The sequence below is a fragment of the Polypterus senegalus genome, chromosome 1 (genome assembly GCF_016835505.1).
Source record: "Polypterus senegalus isolate Bchr_013 chromosome 1, ASM1683550v1, whole genome shotgun sequence".
Taxonomy (NCBI): Eukaryota; Metazoa; Chordata; class Cladistia; order Polypteriformes; family Polypteridae; genus Polypterus; species Polypterus senegalus.
This window is the reverse complement of record NC_053154.1, coordinates 61,072,881-61,086,678: the sequence shown is the minus strand read 5'-3', so window position 1 is coordinate 61,086,678 and position 13,798 is coordinate 61,072,881. Positions and strand designations below refer to the sequence as shown.

General features: G+C 39.6%; 1 protein-coding gene across 1 annotated transcript in view; it reads right to left on the bottom strand.

Annotated features, from left to right (window-relative positions):
• Positions 1-13,798, bottom strand: part of qser1 (glutamine and serine rich 1) — a 134,324-nt gene that overhangs the window by 53,756 nt on the left and 66,770 nt on the right. The window contains exons 3-4 of the mRNA XM_039749680.1: positions 11,090-11,251; positions 5,545-9,228 (exon numbers count right to left, since the gene is read on the bottom strand). Coding sequence (XP_039605614.1) covers positions 5,545-9,228; positions 11,090-11,251 — 3,846 coding nt within the window. The remainder of the gene's footprint in view (positions 1-5,544; positions 9,229-11,089; positions 11,252-13,798) is intronic.

The following is a 13,798-nucleotide window of genomic DNA, read 5'->3' as shown; positions in this document are numbered from 1 at the left end:
GGTGTTAACCAGGAAGTTTTGTCTCGCTCATTCAGCATCAATGTGTTTCGCTGTGTAAAGAGTTAACTTTTGTGCTCTTTTGTGTTTATCTTTGTGCATAGTCAAGCCCTTCATTATGGCTCCAAAACGATCTGCTCCTGTTACTGCTTCAGGGGCCATGCCCAAGCGCCAAGGGAAGATGTTAACGATTGCCGAAAAGGTAAACATTTTGGATTTGTTGAAGGAAGGGAAAAGCTACACCGCTGTAGGGCACCATTACAGCATCAATGAGGCTACGATTCTTTTTATTTAAAAAGAAGGAAAGGAATATAAGATCTATGGCCGCAGTGTCCTTTTAACCAGGGTGCAAAACGAGTTGTAAGTGGATGTAATAAGGCAGTAGTCTGGATGGAATCTGCTTTAGAGATTTGGATTGAAGACAGTGGTGCTACACAGTCGCCTAAAGTGGCTCCTTTAGAAGGGCTGTAACGCTCTCCTTTGTTGTGCAGTAAAACTAAACTCATTGTTATCGGACAAGTCGTGTCATTGTTGGTGAGTAACCATAATTAATTTTCTACTTACAGTACTTAGTACATGTACGTATGTTTAGTGTCACTTGACACACATTTACCGTATACAATTTTTCTTGCATTGTACGTATTTATTGCTGGTGGCCTGTCTATCGTAATGGCTGTAACATACGTGATATCGGAGACACTCGATATCTATAAAATAATATTTAGGTTTTACTGTATATAAACAGTGTGTTTACATACATAATTTCAATGAATCTTACCTAATATCTAGAATACAAAGGGATTATGCTGTATAACTGTGCAGGGAATATTTATAAACAGTGTGGGAAAGTTTATAAGGGCTTAAAATATATAAAAAATAACCATACAAACATATGGTTTCTACTTCGCGGATTTTCACCTATTGCGTTTGGCATCTAGAACGCAACCCCCACGATCGAGGAGGAATTACTGTACATCGGTTTCGGTTAGCACAGGGAAGCTGCCTACCAAATTTCGTGAAGATGGGGCCATAAATAAGAAAGTTTAACATGGCGGACGTTGTCGACCATTATGATCATTATACGTATAATTTCTAAATGAAACCTGCTTAACTTTTGTAAGTAAGCTGTAAGGTATGAGCCTGCCAAATTTCAGCCTTCTACCTACACGAGAAGTTGGAGAATTAATGACGTTGGAAAGTTCAATATGGCGGCCGACATTGGCATCATACCACCGAAATAAGTACGTACATTGAGTTCATATTTATCTCTCTCTCTCTCTCTCTCTCTCTCTCTCTCTCTCTCTCTCTCTCTCTCTCTCTCTCTCTCTCTCTCTCTCTCTCTCTCTCTCTCTCTCTCTCTCTCTCTCTATATATATATATATATATATATATATATATATATATATATATATATATATATATATATATATATATATATAAAACTTAGTTTTCTAATTTTCATATTGTTCCCAAAACACTGAACTTGGGAAATAACTGTTCACTTATCTAGGCCAGCATTCCAATTAAAACAGAAGTTGTTTGGAACAAAGCCCTGCAGCCACAGTGGGTCCCCACGACCGAGTTTGGGAAACACTGAACTAACACAAGCACTACTGAAAGCCACTTTTACTCTTGGGAAGCAGGCAACAATATCTAATTCCACCCTGTCAAAGGGGTCTTCTAAAATAAGCATTGGTACAATGGGTACCCTGGTGGGTCTGTGAGCAGAAATTATTTGACAGAATTGCTCCACATCCTGGCCCACATTTGCCCAATAAAAGCATTTCAAAATGTGTTCCCTCATTTTTCTACTCCAAGGTGACCCCCCCAAAACATGACTATGAACAATTTTTAAAACCTTCTCCCTATGCTTACTTGGCAGTACCAACTGCTCGATATGCCCATCACCCATGCAGGAAGAAATCACCAGATACAGAAAACCATCCTTCAGTAAAAAATGTAGTGTTTTAAAATTCGGGTCCTCTCTCTCACCAGATAGTAAGAGTCATTTGCGACCTTGGCTTATCTGAATGCAAAATCTAAGTTGCTATTGGCTCATTTTAGGCAAGCAAACTCCGTCTGGATGTCAGTGTCAACTTTCTCTGTGTCAGATGCAGCATTGCACTCGCCTTCCACGGTTTCGTTTTCATCTGGGTCCATATTGAGTTGTCCGGTCTGGGAAGGCTATTGGTGCATGTGACACGTGGAAAAGTCTGCCAGCTGTCCCGGGTCTTCACTTGAGGAATCGTCCCCTACCTCACTGGACAACTCTGGTTCAATTTCAAACCCGGTACCTTGACTGACATTGCCTGCGGCATGACCCACTCTATCCACTATGAGGGAAGGCGCTATGCAGGTGGCCAAAACCCGTGGGAAGAGGGCATTTCCTTTTTCCTATAACGAGTGGCCAGGGTGATGTGTCCGATATGGCAGTCCAAACCTTGAAGAGCTTCCTTTTAAATTTCAGAGGGAGTAACTTCCCTCTGAAGTTACTCCAGAGGGAATAGTCTCATATATTTTAATGTCCTCCATGGAAGCAGTGGATTTTCACTTTGTCTGTGGACTAAGGGGTTTGCTGGAGCAAGTCATGGCAGACTATGCAGAGGTTGCTACCAAAGTCCAACAGTGCTGAGAATTCCTGTCTGGCCAACGTAATAGAGACCTTAAAATTGTCCTCCTTTAACATCTTGGGGACACTTGCAAGCCACATACCTGGGCCAGACCGATGGTCTTGGTTTACACAGGTGGGAGCCAGATGTCCCAGTTGATCACAGTGAAAGCAGCTGTGTTCAGTCTGCACTATTGTGTTCCCACTATGGTGTCTGTCACCTGTGGGGCTGGTGACCTTGGAGGTTTGTACTGGCTGGATCGAAATCGGGGTCAAGCCTGGGTGTTCCCATTGTTTACAGGTGGTTTGTGCATCCTCTTGTCTGTGAGTCAGATCCAGCAGTGACTGGAAGTCATTCCATAGCTTTTCATCACAAAGGCTTTTGTCTGTACCCAATAGGACTGCATCAATAGCGAGCTTCTCCACAATGTGCTTGAAAGTGTCTCCAGCATCGAATCAGGTCCACTAAGCCCTAGATCTGTCCTCGTATGGGGTGATCCAAATCATTATGCCACACATTAAACTGGCGCCCACTGGGCTCATAGCCATTGAGGAGGAGAATCTGTTGCTTCAGAAAGTCATAATCATCAAATCTTTCGGGAGAGAGGTTTTGCACAACCTGCAGGGCCTCCCCAGTTAAAAAACGGAGCCACAATAGCCGTCCAGGTTTCCCAGCGCATAAATGTTGCCATGTGCTTGAAGCAAAACAGAAAACACTCCGAGGGAGCCGTCTTCACAAGCACATCCCTAGGGATCACGAAGACCGGAGCGCCAGCGGGAGCCTAATTTTGCTCTGCTGGTATTGGGATGTCAAATATGTCTCTTGGGGTTAAATTTGTACAAGACCCCACTTCTGGTACCATGTGACACATAAGTCACTGTTTTGCACCCCAAAACAAGAGGCGGAGTCTCAGTACTTTAGCAAAACCAGCTTTATTCAACTTGAAACAGGAACAGCAGGTTTATTGCAGCGAGAGCTACCACACTCCTATACACACAGACACAACAAACTGGCAAAGTTGGGGCCAGGTCAGTGGCCAAGTTGTACTGTTCCCTGCATTTGTAATGTTCCTTGCATCACCCGTTACCAACAGGCGCATACAGCATGATCTGGATCGGCTCGTAGTTGTTTCCGCAGTACTATGCTGCTGTGCTGCGAACCTGTGGTTGCTTTGGCAATGGACAAGTAGTCTTCCACAGATGTAGCAGTCTCGCTTCAGAATGTCGTCCCGTTTTGTGGGGGCATCCGAAAAGAGTTCAGAAACCTTATAGTATCCAAATTGAAATCAGTTCAATTGTAAGCCCTCCACCTACTCTGATCTAACTGGATAGAGAAGCAGAATGTGATGTTCACTGTTCACCCAATTCCTAATTACGCCGTCCCACTATAGAATATCTGGTCCACCGGTAGGGTTATTACTCACAGGAACATTCATAGGTTCCTTATACTGATATGTATAAACCTGGATTGTTATGTACGTTTCAACCTTGATTTTTTTCCAGGGTGTCCAGGGAACTGCAGATAAGGGGGCGGCCTCTATTATGAAATACCAGGTCTTAATATTTATTTCCTGTTAGTACTGGGTTATGTACTAAGTTTTCTTTTGAATGATGTTTCTCTTTAAGAACAATCAAATGTTTTGAGTTTGTTTTTTTTTTTTTTTGGTTTTTTTTTATTCTTTGCTTTGTGTGCCATTGTTGACTACAAATTTGCAGTTTGGGCTAAGTGGTATCAATCTCTCTTGTTTTCCAAAAGGTTATGATTACTCTGTCCCTAACTATGATTCATTTCCTAGTCCCTTTTGTTAAATTACAATTCTCCTTGTTCATTCAGTGAATAGAAACTATGAGAGTTTTACATTGAATAAAAGCAGTAACACTATAGAAAGAGTGAGATGAAGCATAAACTTAATAAGATCATAATTCTTGGCAGAAAGTTATTATTCAGAGATTCTTGATTTATGTTAGCCCACACCTACTATTTAACTAAAAACCATGAACACACACATTAATAATATGCAGTGGGAAACTTATTCATTTAGGCAAATCTCAATTCATACACATGGAAATTATGTTCTGTGTAGTACTGCCCATTTTTCCAGGGAATTGCATGAAAACCTGCACCAAAAGTAGTGATGCAGGTCTTCAAGTCAATACAGGGACATGGAAACAAACAGGGAGAAGTACACCCTAGATACACAGTGAGTACCCTGAAAACTGTTTACCTGATATTAGGAGAAAGAGGAAGACAAAGGAATTTTAGAAAGAGGCAAGACTGACACGAGGTTCCAGAGGTCTTTGGCCATCAAATCTATTGACAGTGGTATATCTGCAATAGCCCATTAATTACCTTAAGTCCCCTTAGGTGGCAACATGCAGTCTTGCAATTAGATGAGAAGAATTGTGTTGCCCAGTCCTGTCAGTTGAACAGCTATAATGCTTTAAAGGTTTCAGAGGTCAGTTTATGAAGAGGGCTGACCTTGAGCCCTGATGTGACTGTGAAACTTGACTTAAGTCATTATAGGAGATGGGGCAAGTTTAAAGTGGGAGAGGTCAAAGCTTGCCTTTTTCATGAGAAGTCCCTTGGTTATTATGTAAACCATTATGGGAGCCTGAAGGTAATTTATAAATGTCAATCAGTCTGATTTACTCATCAGTTGGAAATGGAAGGAAGACTGGGGGAACATGCAAATCTTACACAACTGTAAAAGAGTGGCATATGTGAGCTACACCACTGTGCTCTTTTCAGTTGCAGCATTTTTTTCATTTGGCTTATGAATACAACAATATTTTCAGACACATTTCATAATTTTATACAATTTTCATAATTTGTTAATTTTACACTATGTATTTTTTTCCTTGAACAAGCCTTACAATTATCTTTATTAAATAGACTACTTGACCTCATAATATTTAAAATTGATAAAAAAAGAAATTACCTGTTTTGTTTTTTTTCTCAGCAGGCTCATCTAAAACTGATAATGCAGAAGATATGCTTTTCTGAAGATCATGATTCTTCCCCACTGATTCATCTTCATCAGAAGAAAATGATGGCAAAGTTTCTAGATTTTTCTTTAGGTCATCCTCAAGTCGCCGTGTATGATTTGCATTTCCACCCATACTTTCTGATGATACCAAAGGTAATGACACATGTTGGGCTTTTACAGGAGGAGTAGGTGGAGGCTGAAGTGGACGAACAGAAGTAATAGGTGGCTTTCGTGATCGATTTGGCATTCGTATAGGCGGAGATGAGAACTGCTGTTTAGGTCCAGACTTCAAGAAGTCCAAAAATGAACCAATGAACCCTGTTTTAACTTCTGGCTGTTTTTCTTCTACTTCTCTGATTTTTTGCCGAATTCTTTCTTGATGTTGGTAACTATCATAGCAGCTGTCTGAAGCTGACTGAGAGCCATCACTCCCTCTGGAATTTTGCCGTTTACTTTGCCCAGTACGCTTCGCTGGTTTCTGGTTGCCATTTTCATCCTCCAAAAACAGTTTTATTGATCCTTTAGGTTTAGACTTTTTCTTTAAAAAACTATCAGGAGAAAAATCTGGAGCCATTTCCTTATCTTTAATATTAACCTGTATGCAGGGCAGTACTGTTGTTTTTGATTTTGGCTTAACAGGTAGCCTTGCTTTACTCAGCAATCCAGTTGGGTCATAATCGTCACTAGGCAAAGTATATTCACTTTCTGAAGCAGCACTTTCATCACTTAAGCTTCTTCTGCTGGTAATAAAGTCTGTATCGTTTGCTCGGTTTATAGTTCTACCATTTGTTGCCTCCTCAGTTTCCTCTTCAGAATCCTGACTAATACTCCTCTGCTTTTGAAAAGAACCCATACTTTTATCTCCCATCTCATTCCTGGAGTTTAGAGCTGGAGAAGTCAATCCAGACTGTAAACCAGGCTCCGAGGAGTCTAGGCCCTGGTGCTCAAGTTCTGAATTTTTGGATTGTACAGAGGATACTAAATGCAAACCAATATTAAGCTGTCCACCATTAAGTGTCATGTTCATATTCTGTGCATGCACAAGAGAGTGCGAGGAGGAAAAATTAGGAGGTATGTGTCTGACGTCAACAGACTGAAAATGTGACTTTGATTCTGAAGGGGTATCAAGTGATTGTAACTCTCCATCTGCTGAATTGGGTTTAGCAAAATCCTGTGGTGTTACTCCACAGGCTGCTGCTGTTGCAGCCAAAATATCATCTACATTGGACAAGATGCTCCTTTCATCACCCAGCAACACAGAGTCAGGAAAACAGATTGAACTAAGGGCAAAATGAAGCTTAGATTCTTGCTGACTGGCTTGACTAAAATTATCTTTTACCATTAAATGCTGCTGTAGTGCTTTTGAAGCTTCAGTCGCATCCATTTTCAAGGCTTCAGAATTTTGAGGAAGAAGCTGTTGATTCTGACCACCACTTGTTTGTATAATATGATCTTCCATCTGTAGAAACTGTGCCTGCATCTGTTGCATCTGGGGTGAAATCTTGGCCTGATCAAGGCCTGAATGTAGCAAAGAAGGCTGGAGTAAAACCATCTGTAAATCTCGTGTAGGCTCTAACAGCACCTGAGCACTTGGCAGACAGATTTGTTGAGTATTCCTTAAAGAGGGTGTCTGGCCTTGTTGAATGTTGATCACTTGGTCCTGATTGTCCTGTGACCTGGTGTCTTGCACCTTATGCAAAAGAGTCTGCTGTTTTAAATCTTCTGCACTTATATTAGCATGAGGGGGTTGCACTAAGTTTGATACTTTCTTTGAGTCTGAAGCTACTCTGCCATTGGCAGTGCTAACATTTTGTCCATGATGGGTAACTGTACTCATTTCTTCATCTTTTTTAGAACCCTGTGAAAGTGAAAGGCCAATAATCTGATCTTCGGGTCTTGAACTAGTTCTTATCACACTCTGTGAATTGTACCGGTCATCTGCTTTTGAAACCACATAAATAGGATTCTGTTCTGAAATTTCATTACCCGAAAGACTCTGAGCTGTGGCTTCAAGTGAAGCTTGTTGCAATTCTTGTAAATCTTGAATGGCAAATTCCTCATCTTCTTGTTTTGATGTGACAAATAAATTAGAATCAGATTTCCTTTTACTATATGATGGCTTTGTGTCTGGAGATCGGTTGTTCTGTAAGGCTTGGGAATGACAGGTGGAAGAAAAGGTTGGCGACTGGACTGATGGCATATATTTCTGAGGGGATGATCCACTTTTGTTCTGCGCTGTTGGTGAACTATGCATTAAAATATAATTCTGAGTTGGACTAGAAACGGGCAGATTTTGAGCTCGAGATAAAGAAAAGGACATAGACTGTGAGGTTAACGTGAGGGATTGTCCTGAAGCATAGCTTTGTGAAGGGCTGACTGAAGACAGGCCCTGGGACTGTGCAGTATAGCTTACAGTAGGCAAACCCTGAGTGTGGTTGGAAGTATAACTTTGCGACTCGTTTACTGAACATATGTTTTGTGTCTGACCCGTGTAGTTTTCATTGTGTCCAACAGAACGCAGCGCTTGTTGCTGACTGGAAGAATAACTAAGGGATTGACTGACAGAGGTAAGGTTATCAGACTGGCCAGAAAATGAAGTCAAAGTTTTATATAATGAAGGCAGTTTTTCTGACTGTGTGGAAGAATAGACCTGTGAATGGCTCACACTGGTCGCTATGTTTTGAGATGAAGCATAGCTTTGCGATTGGCTTTCTGACATCAAGTTAGTTAGCTGTGCTGAAGAATAAACTTCTGGCTGGCTTGCTATTACTGTACTTGGCTTCTGTGTAGAACTGGTGTAAGTTTGTGGCTGTACATCTGGGGAAACACTTTGTGATTTGGTTGCTTTCGATGATCGTGGAGTTCGTTTGCCAGAACAGTCTTTCGTTTTTGTGGTCGTAGCAGATGAATAACTTGGAGAGGGAATAGTTGAAGGATAAGCCTGAGTTTGTTCCAGTGTGGCTTGAGGTGTCTTTTGTTGTGGTCCTCCATTGCTCACCTGAGTAGTATCTTCTACTGGACTGCAAGACATTGTTGACTGCCTTGAAGTATCCTGAAAATTAACTCCATTTCCACTTGTTAGGTAACCCTGTAAGGAATGCTGAGCACCTGACAACTGAGTTGGAATTGAATGTGTACTGGAAGGCCGCTGATGGTGTTTAATAACACTACATTCTCTCTGAAGTGCTCTTTCAATAGAGGCTGCAGAACCTGTGAAAACTGGTGTGCTATAAGGCTGGGTTGACTGCTGTGTGCAACTAAGTGCTGAGGGCAGCAAACTGAACTGGGGTTGCAAAAGATGAGGTGCAGATTCTTGGGCTGAACGATATGTAGATGATTGTGGTGGTATACTTGTACTCAGAACAGTACTTCCTATGCGATCAAAGGCCAAAGCAGTTGGGACAGTATTTTGTGGTGGCTTGATTTGGAGTAAAGGATCATGTGTAGACAATAGTCCATTTGAAGTCGGGCTGAAAGCAGCATCCTGAAGTGTCAGTGATGGAGTAGTGGCAAAATTCCTTGTACTGAAAGTGTTGGGGTGCTGATAGGCAGACAGCGCTGATGTTGGGGCAAAAGTCCCAGAGACAGGCAATGCTCCAGTGACAAATAGTTCCGTAGCCGTGGATGAATGCATGCCTGTAGAGTGGAGACCAATACTTTAAATATTCTTATTCATAACAGTACAGTGCTTAATGATTTTACCAGACTTGATCTTAAAAATTAACAGTACTACATAAGCAAGTTAAATAGGCACAATCTATTTTACAATATTATTTCCCTTGTACCTTTATGGGGCCAGATGAAGTCTCTAGGCAAAATTCACAAAAAAAAAAAAAAACAAGAGTCAAACTGGTCGAAGTGGAATAGCACTCTCACAAAATGAAATCTTCCTATTTTAAGTGCCATTGCTTCATGTTTGTGTTCATGATCAGTCCATCACCATTACTGGTAGGAAAAAATCATAAACAATGGCAGTAAAAAAGTCTGACGATTTCCTGGCAGGCTCTTATAACGAAAGCCATATTTTATTTAAAAAAAATAATAATTACGATTCAGCACCCAAGATATCTGCAGCTGAGTTTATGTTTGGATGCAAATGAAAAACTAGGAAAACTTTATACATGACCTGTCAACTTGTTTGTTCTCTCTAAAATAATTTGTTTTGTTCATCCAGACAACCCTCTTCTTCATATGAAGTAATATGCCACAAATTTAAGCCACTTGTATGCAGACAGCCCATACTTAAGAAGAATGCTAGTTGCAGGCTGTCAAGGGTTAAAACCAATAGAATGAGAAAGAAGGAACTACAGAGGCAAATAGCCAAGTGGTTACAAGATTTGGACTGTAAATAACAAGGCTGCAAGTTCACTCTTCACTGTTTACTCACTTTGTGACCCTAAGTAAGTCACTTAACCCATCGTTTTTCAGAACAAATAAATATGAAGCTGATACCTGTAAAATGCGTTGGATAAAAACTAATGTATGCAAATGTCAGATGACTGGGTTATAGGTGCTTATTCATTGAAAATAATCTAACACAATGCATGGTTTCTTTGGCAGGATAGCTGTGAGTTTTAAACAGCAAAGCACAGGATTTTCTGCTTCTATAATGATAATCTGGAAATATTTTCACATTCCTGCCCTACCCATAAGGACAAGGAATTCTGGTTATAGTTTGTAAATTACCATAGTGTGTGCTTTTATAATCCTGCCAAACAAATAAGCATGTATATGATGGTGAAAAAGTATATGCAAATAAAATACAAGGAAATAAAGCCAAACTATTAACTTTATCTTTGCAGGGAGATAACTGTTTGAGACAGTAATTTGTACATCTGGCTGAAAAAACCTTCTGCTGATGAAGAATAAAAGGTAAGCCAATATAGAAAATTCACTCAAGTTATAACAAAGCTCCATGTGACTAAAAGACTCATGTGGTACAATCATCTTGAGACACCAAGAACCGAAGAGTGCCATGCAACACCCTGGTAAACACTTCATCAGTACTATAGCCTGCGATTTCATTGTTTTGGATAAAAATTTATTTTATCTATATGTCTATTATGTGGGGTAGTGAAGGGTCACACGGTAGGATGGGGTACGATTTTGGTTTTAAAATGCTTTAAAAATACAATATGATTTAAACCATAAAATTACTCTTGCAAGACTGGGAGAAGAAATAAAGAGTACAACAAAATGGGCAATCTGTCATCACCAGCTGTAAGGGTGAATTACTAATCATGACACCATGCTGGAAACTAGAGGTCATGCAAGCAACATAACCCAGAGAAAGCAAAACATCTCACTTCAGTGACTTAAAAAAATTGTTTATAACAAGCTTGACCCTAAATAATGACAGTAATCTTTTATAATTTATCTAAAAGAAATCAATAACAATTAACAATACAGAAGTAATAACACACATTTGGAAACTGCCAGGGATCAACATACTGTAAGTCAACCACCTTTCAGTTATTTAGCTATTTATTTGATTCACCTGTCTGCCATGAAGTCGTTCTGAACTGTGGAAGTATGGAAGCTGTGGTTGGTCCTGCTGGAGGGTTGCGTGATTCGATAGCAGAAAGGAAGTTCATGACTGATGTTTCAGTAGTGTTGCTGCCAGTAGTGTGCAAGCCTGTATCAAATATTCCTGAAAGTCCTGTGGTGGGGGGGAGATAGAGAGTACACTTTTCTTTTAGTATAAACATGCTGAAAAATTAAAACAAAAATAAAACAATACAAAATCTGGTTTGGAAAGTCTATATTCAGTGATTTTTACAAAAATATGGGCAGTAGAATTTAATGTCCAATAACTCAGAAAAGGGCATATTAGTTTGCAGGGATCTGGTTGAAAGGCTTAGTCTCAAATGATGTATCCATTTATGTATGACCATGTTTCATGGGGACTACATTTACCACTGTGAAATAGTTCCATGGCCAAAAGTCATTAACCAAAACTACCAGATTTTTTATTTTGATACCACCAACATGAATATAATGATCACATGTTTGTTTATTGACATATTGTGGTAGGAAGACAATCCAGGAATACCCCTTGTCTACTTGCATGCAAAACTGAATAAAGGTGTTTGATAGATGTCTTTACACAAAAATGCAGAACATTTATTAAGAAAAGTTTACAGCATTGATTCAAATTTAGAATTTAAGTCCCTTTAATTTCTGGTTATTTCCTCAAATTAGACCATATAAATAGTGTTACATAAACAATAAGCAGTCCCTCTCGTGCAGATATAACAAAACAATGTACAAGAACATAGCATATATATAAGATGCAATTCGTGCATCCCCAAAACATCAGCATAATTAAAGATAAAGCTTTTAACTCTTGGCAAAGTTTAAAACCTGCACATATTTTTTTAAATTGTGTATCTTGCTCCCTATATATTATAATTAAAATTAAACAAAATATAAACTCATCTCAAAATTGACCTGAAACTAGCTTGACTTATGCCCATTCATATATAAAAATCTCAAAAGTGATTAAGATATGAGATGGTGTGGGATAGTCGACAGTAAGCAAAATTTGTCATTTACAATCACAATTGCAGTCATAATTGTGCAGCTGACATTGCCACGAGGGAGAGTCAAGCTAAAGTCAGAAAATGGGATTTATTAGAAAATGGAATGAACCGTAATAAAAGTCATAATGTCACTTCTCAATGTAGTCTCCACCCTTCTCAATGCACTTGCGCCACCTTCCTGGAAGTGCCTGGATTCCAGCAGAATAAAAAGTTTTGTCTCTCCTCGCAACCACTTGTGCACCAGTTATTGTCGAACACCCCATGCTAAGGGGTACTACAATCACTAGTGCAAGTTACTGTGACTTGCTGGAGATCAATGTGAAGCCTGCCATTTGATCCAAGCAGCGGGGACTGCTGTCTCAAGGAGTCCTTTTGCTGCAAGACAATGCCTGCCCATACACTGCTAAGAACACCAAGGCTTGTCTGGAGAAACTGAAGTCTGAGGTGTTGCCACATCCTCCTTATTTGCCAGATTTGGCACCGTGCGAGTTCCACCCTTTGGGACCACTAAAAAAACATCTGGGTGGTCGTTGATTCAAGACAGATGATGACATAAAGAAAGTGGTGCACAAGTGGTTGCAAGGACAAGACAAAACCTTTTATTCTGCTGGAATCTGGGCACTGCCAGGCAGGTGGTACAAGTGCATTGAGAACTGACATTATCAGTTTTGTTAAAGTTCATTCCATTTTCTAATAAATCCCATTTTCTAACTTTAGCTTGACTCTCCCTCGTATATCACATTATTATGAGAAACTGCACTACACTTTTCACATCAGCAAAAGTTGGATAACTGGGTAATGCAAGTACTAAGACAACAGTCGGAGACTAATGTGTAAATGAGTAGTTACGTTCTGCAGTGATGCAGAAGTATTAGAAAAGATGAAGAAGGTGTAGGTGGTGGTGGACTTTAGAGTGTTACACAAGACTGAGGTGGTAACAAGATAAGTTTATGATTATGGATTATCTTGTTCTTATAATGAAAACAAGAAAGGAAAGTAGAAATATAGAAAAAATAGGTACATGAGTCTAAGATGAAGGTGAAAGGGCCTGAAAGTTAATGCAGGAAACAAGCAGAAATGATGTTGGGGTGGAAGAGTTAGAAAAAGATGATTTTCCTAGTTATGAACAAAATGTATACATTTTCTAATGGGCACTATACTGTACAAATAGACACAAGACAATAAACAAACAATACAAAGGGCAAATCTAAGCTGACTAGGTTTTCTAACTTTCTCATATAAAGAAGGCACAAACCTATAATTTACTCTTTTTATTTCTTGTGTAAGAATTAGCCAAGGAAGAATTATTCACTCAGGACTGGCTTTAAATGCTGTGGTAAGATTTCTGGTACGTTATCCAGTTAAATGTGTAAATCTTTGTCTGGTTTACAACAACTGGAAGTAGCTGGCGATCAATTCCCATAGCTTATGTATGTCTATGCATGTCACACAAACTGAAGTTCATCCAAAGTTGGGAGTCGACAACTGCCAAGTCTAAAGGTAGGAGCCTATGCTCTCATGAGTTTAGCTGTTCTATTAAATTTGAAGAGAAAAGCCTTTTTAAAAGCTAAAGATTTATCTGGCATATTAGTTATCACTTTATCTTAGCACCAACAACAAAATATACATATGCAAACACATTCACTGGCTTTACGCTAGTTACA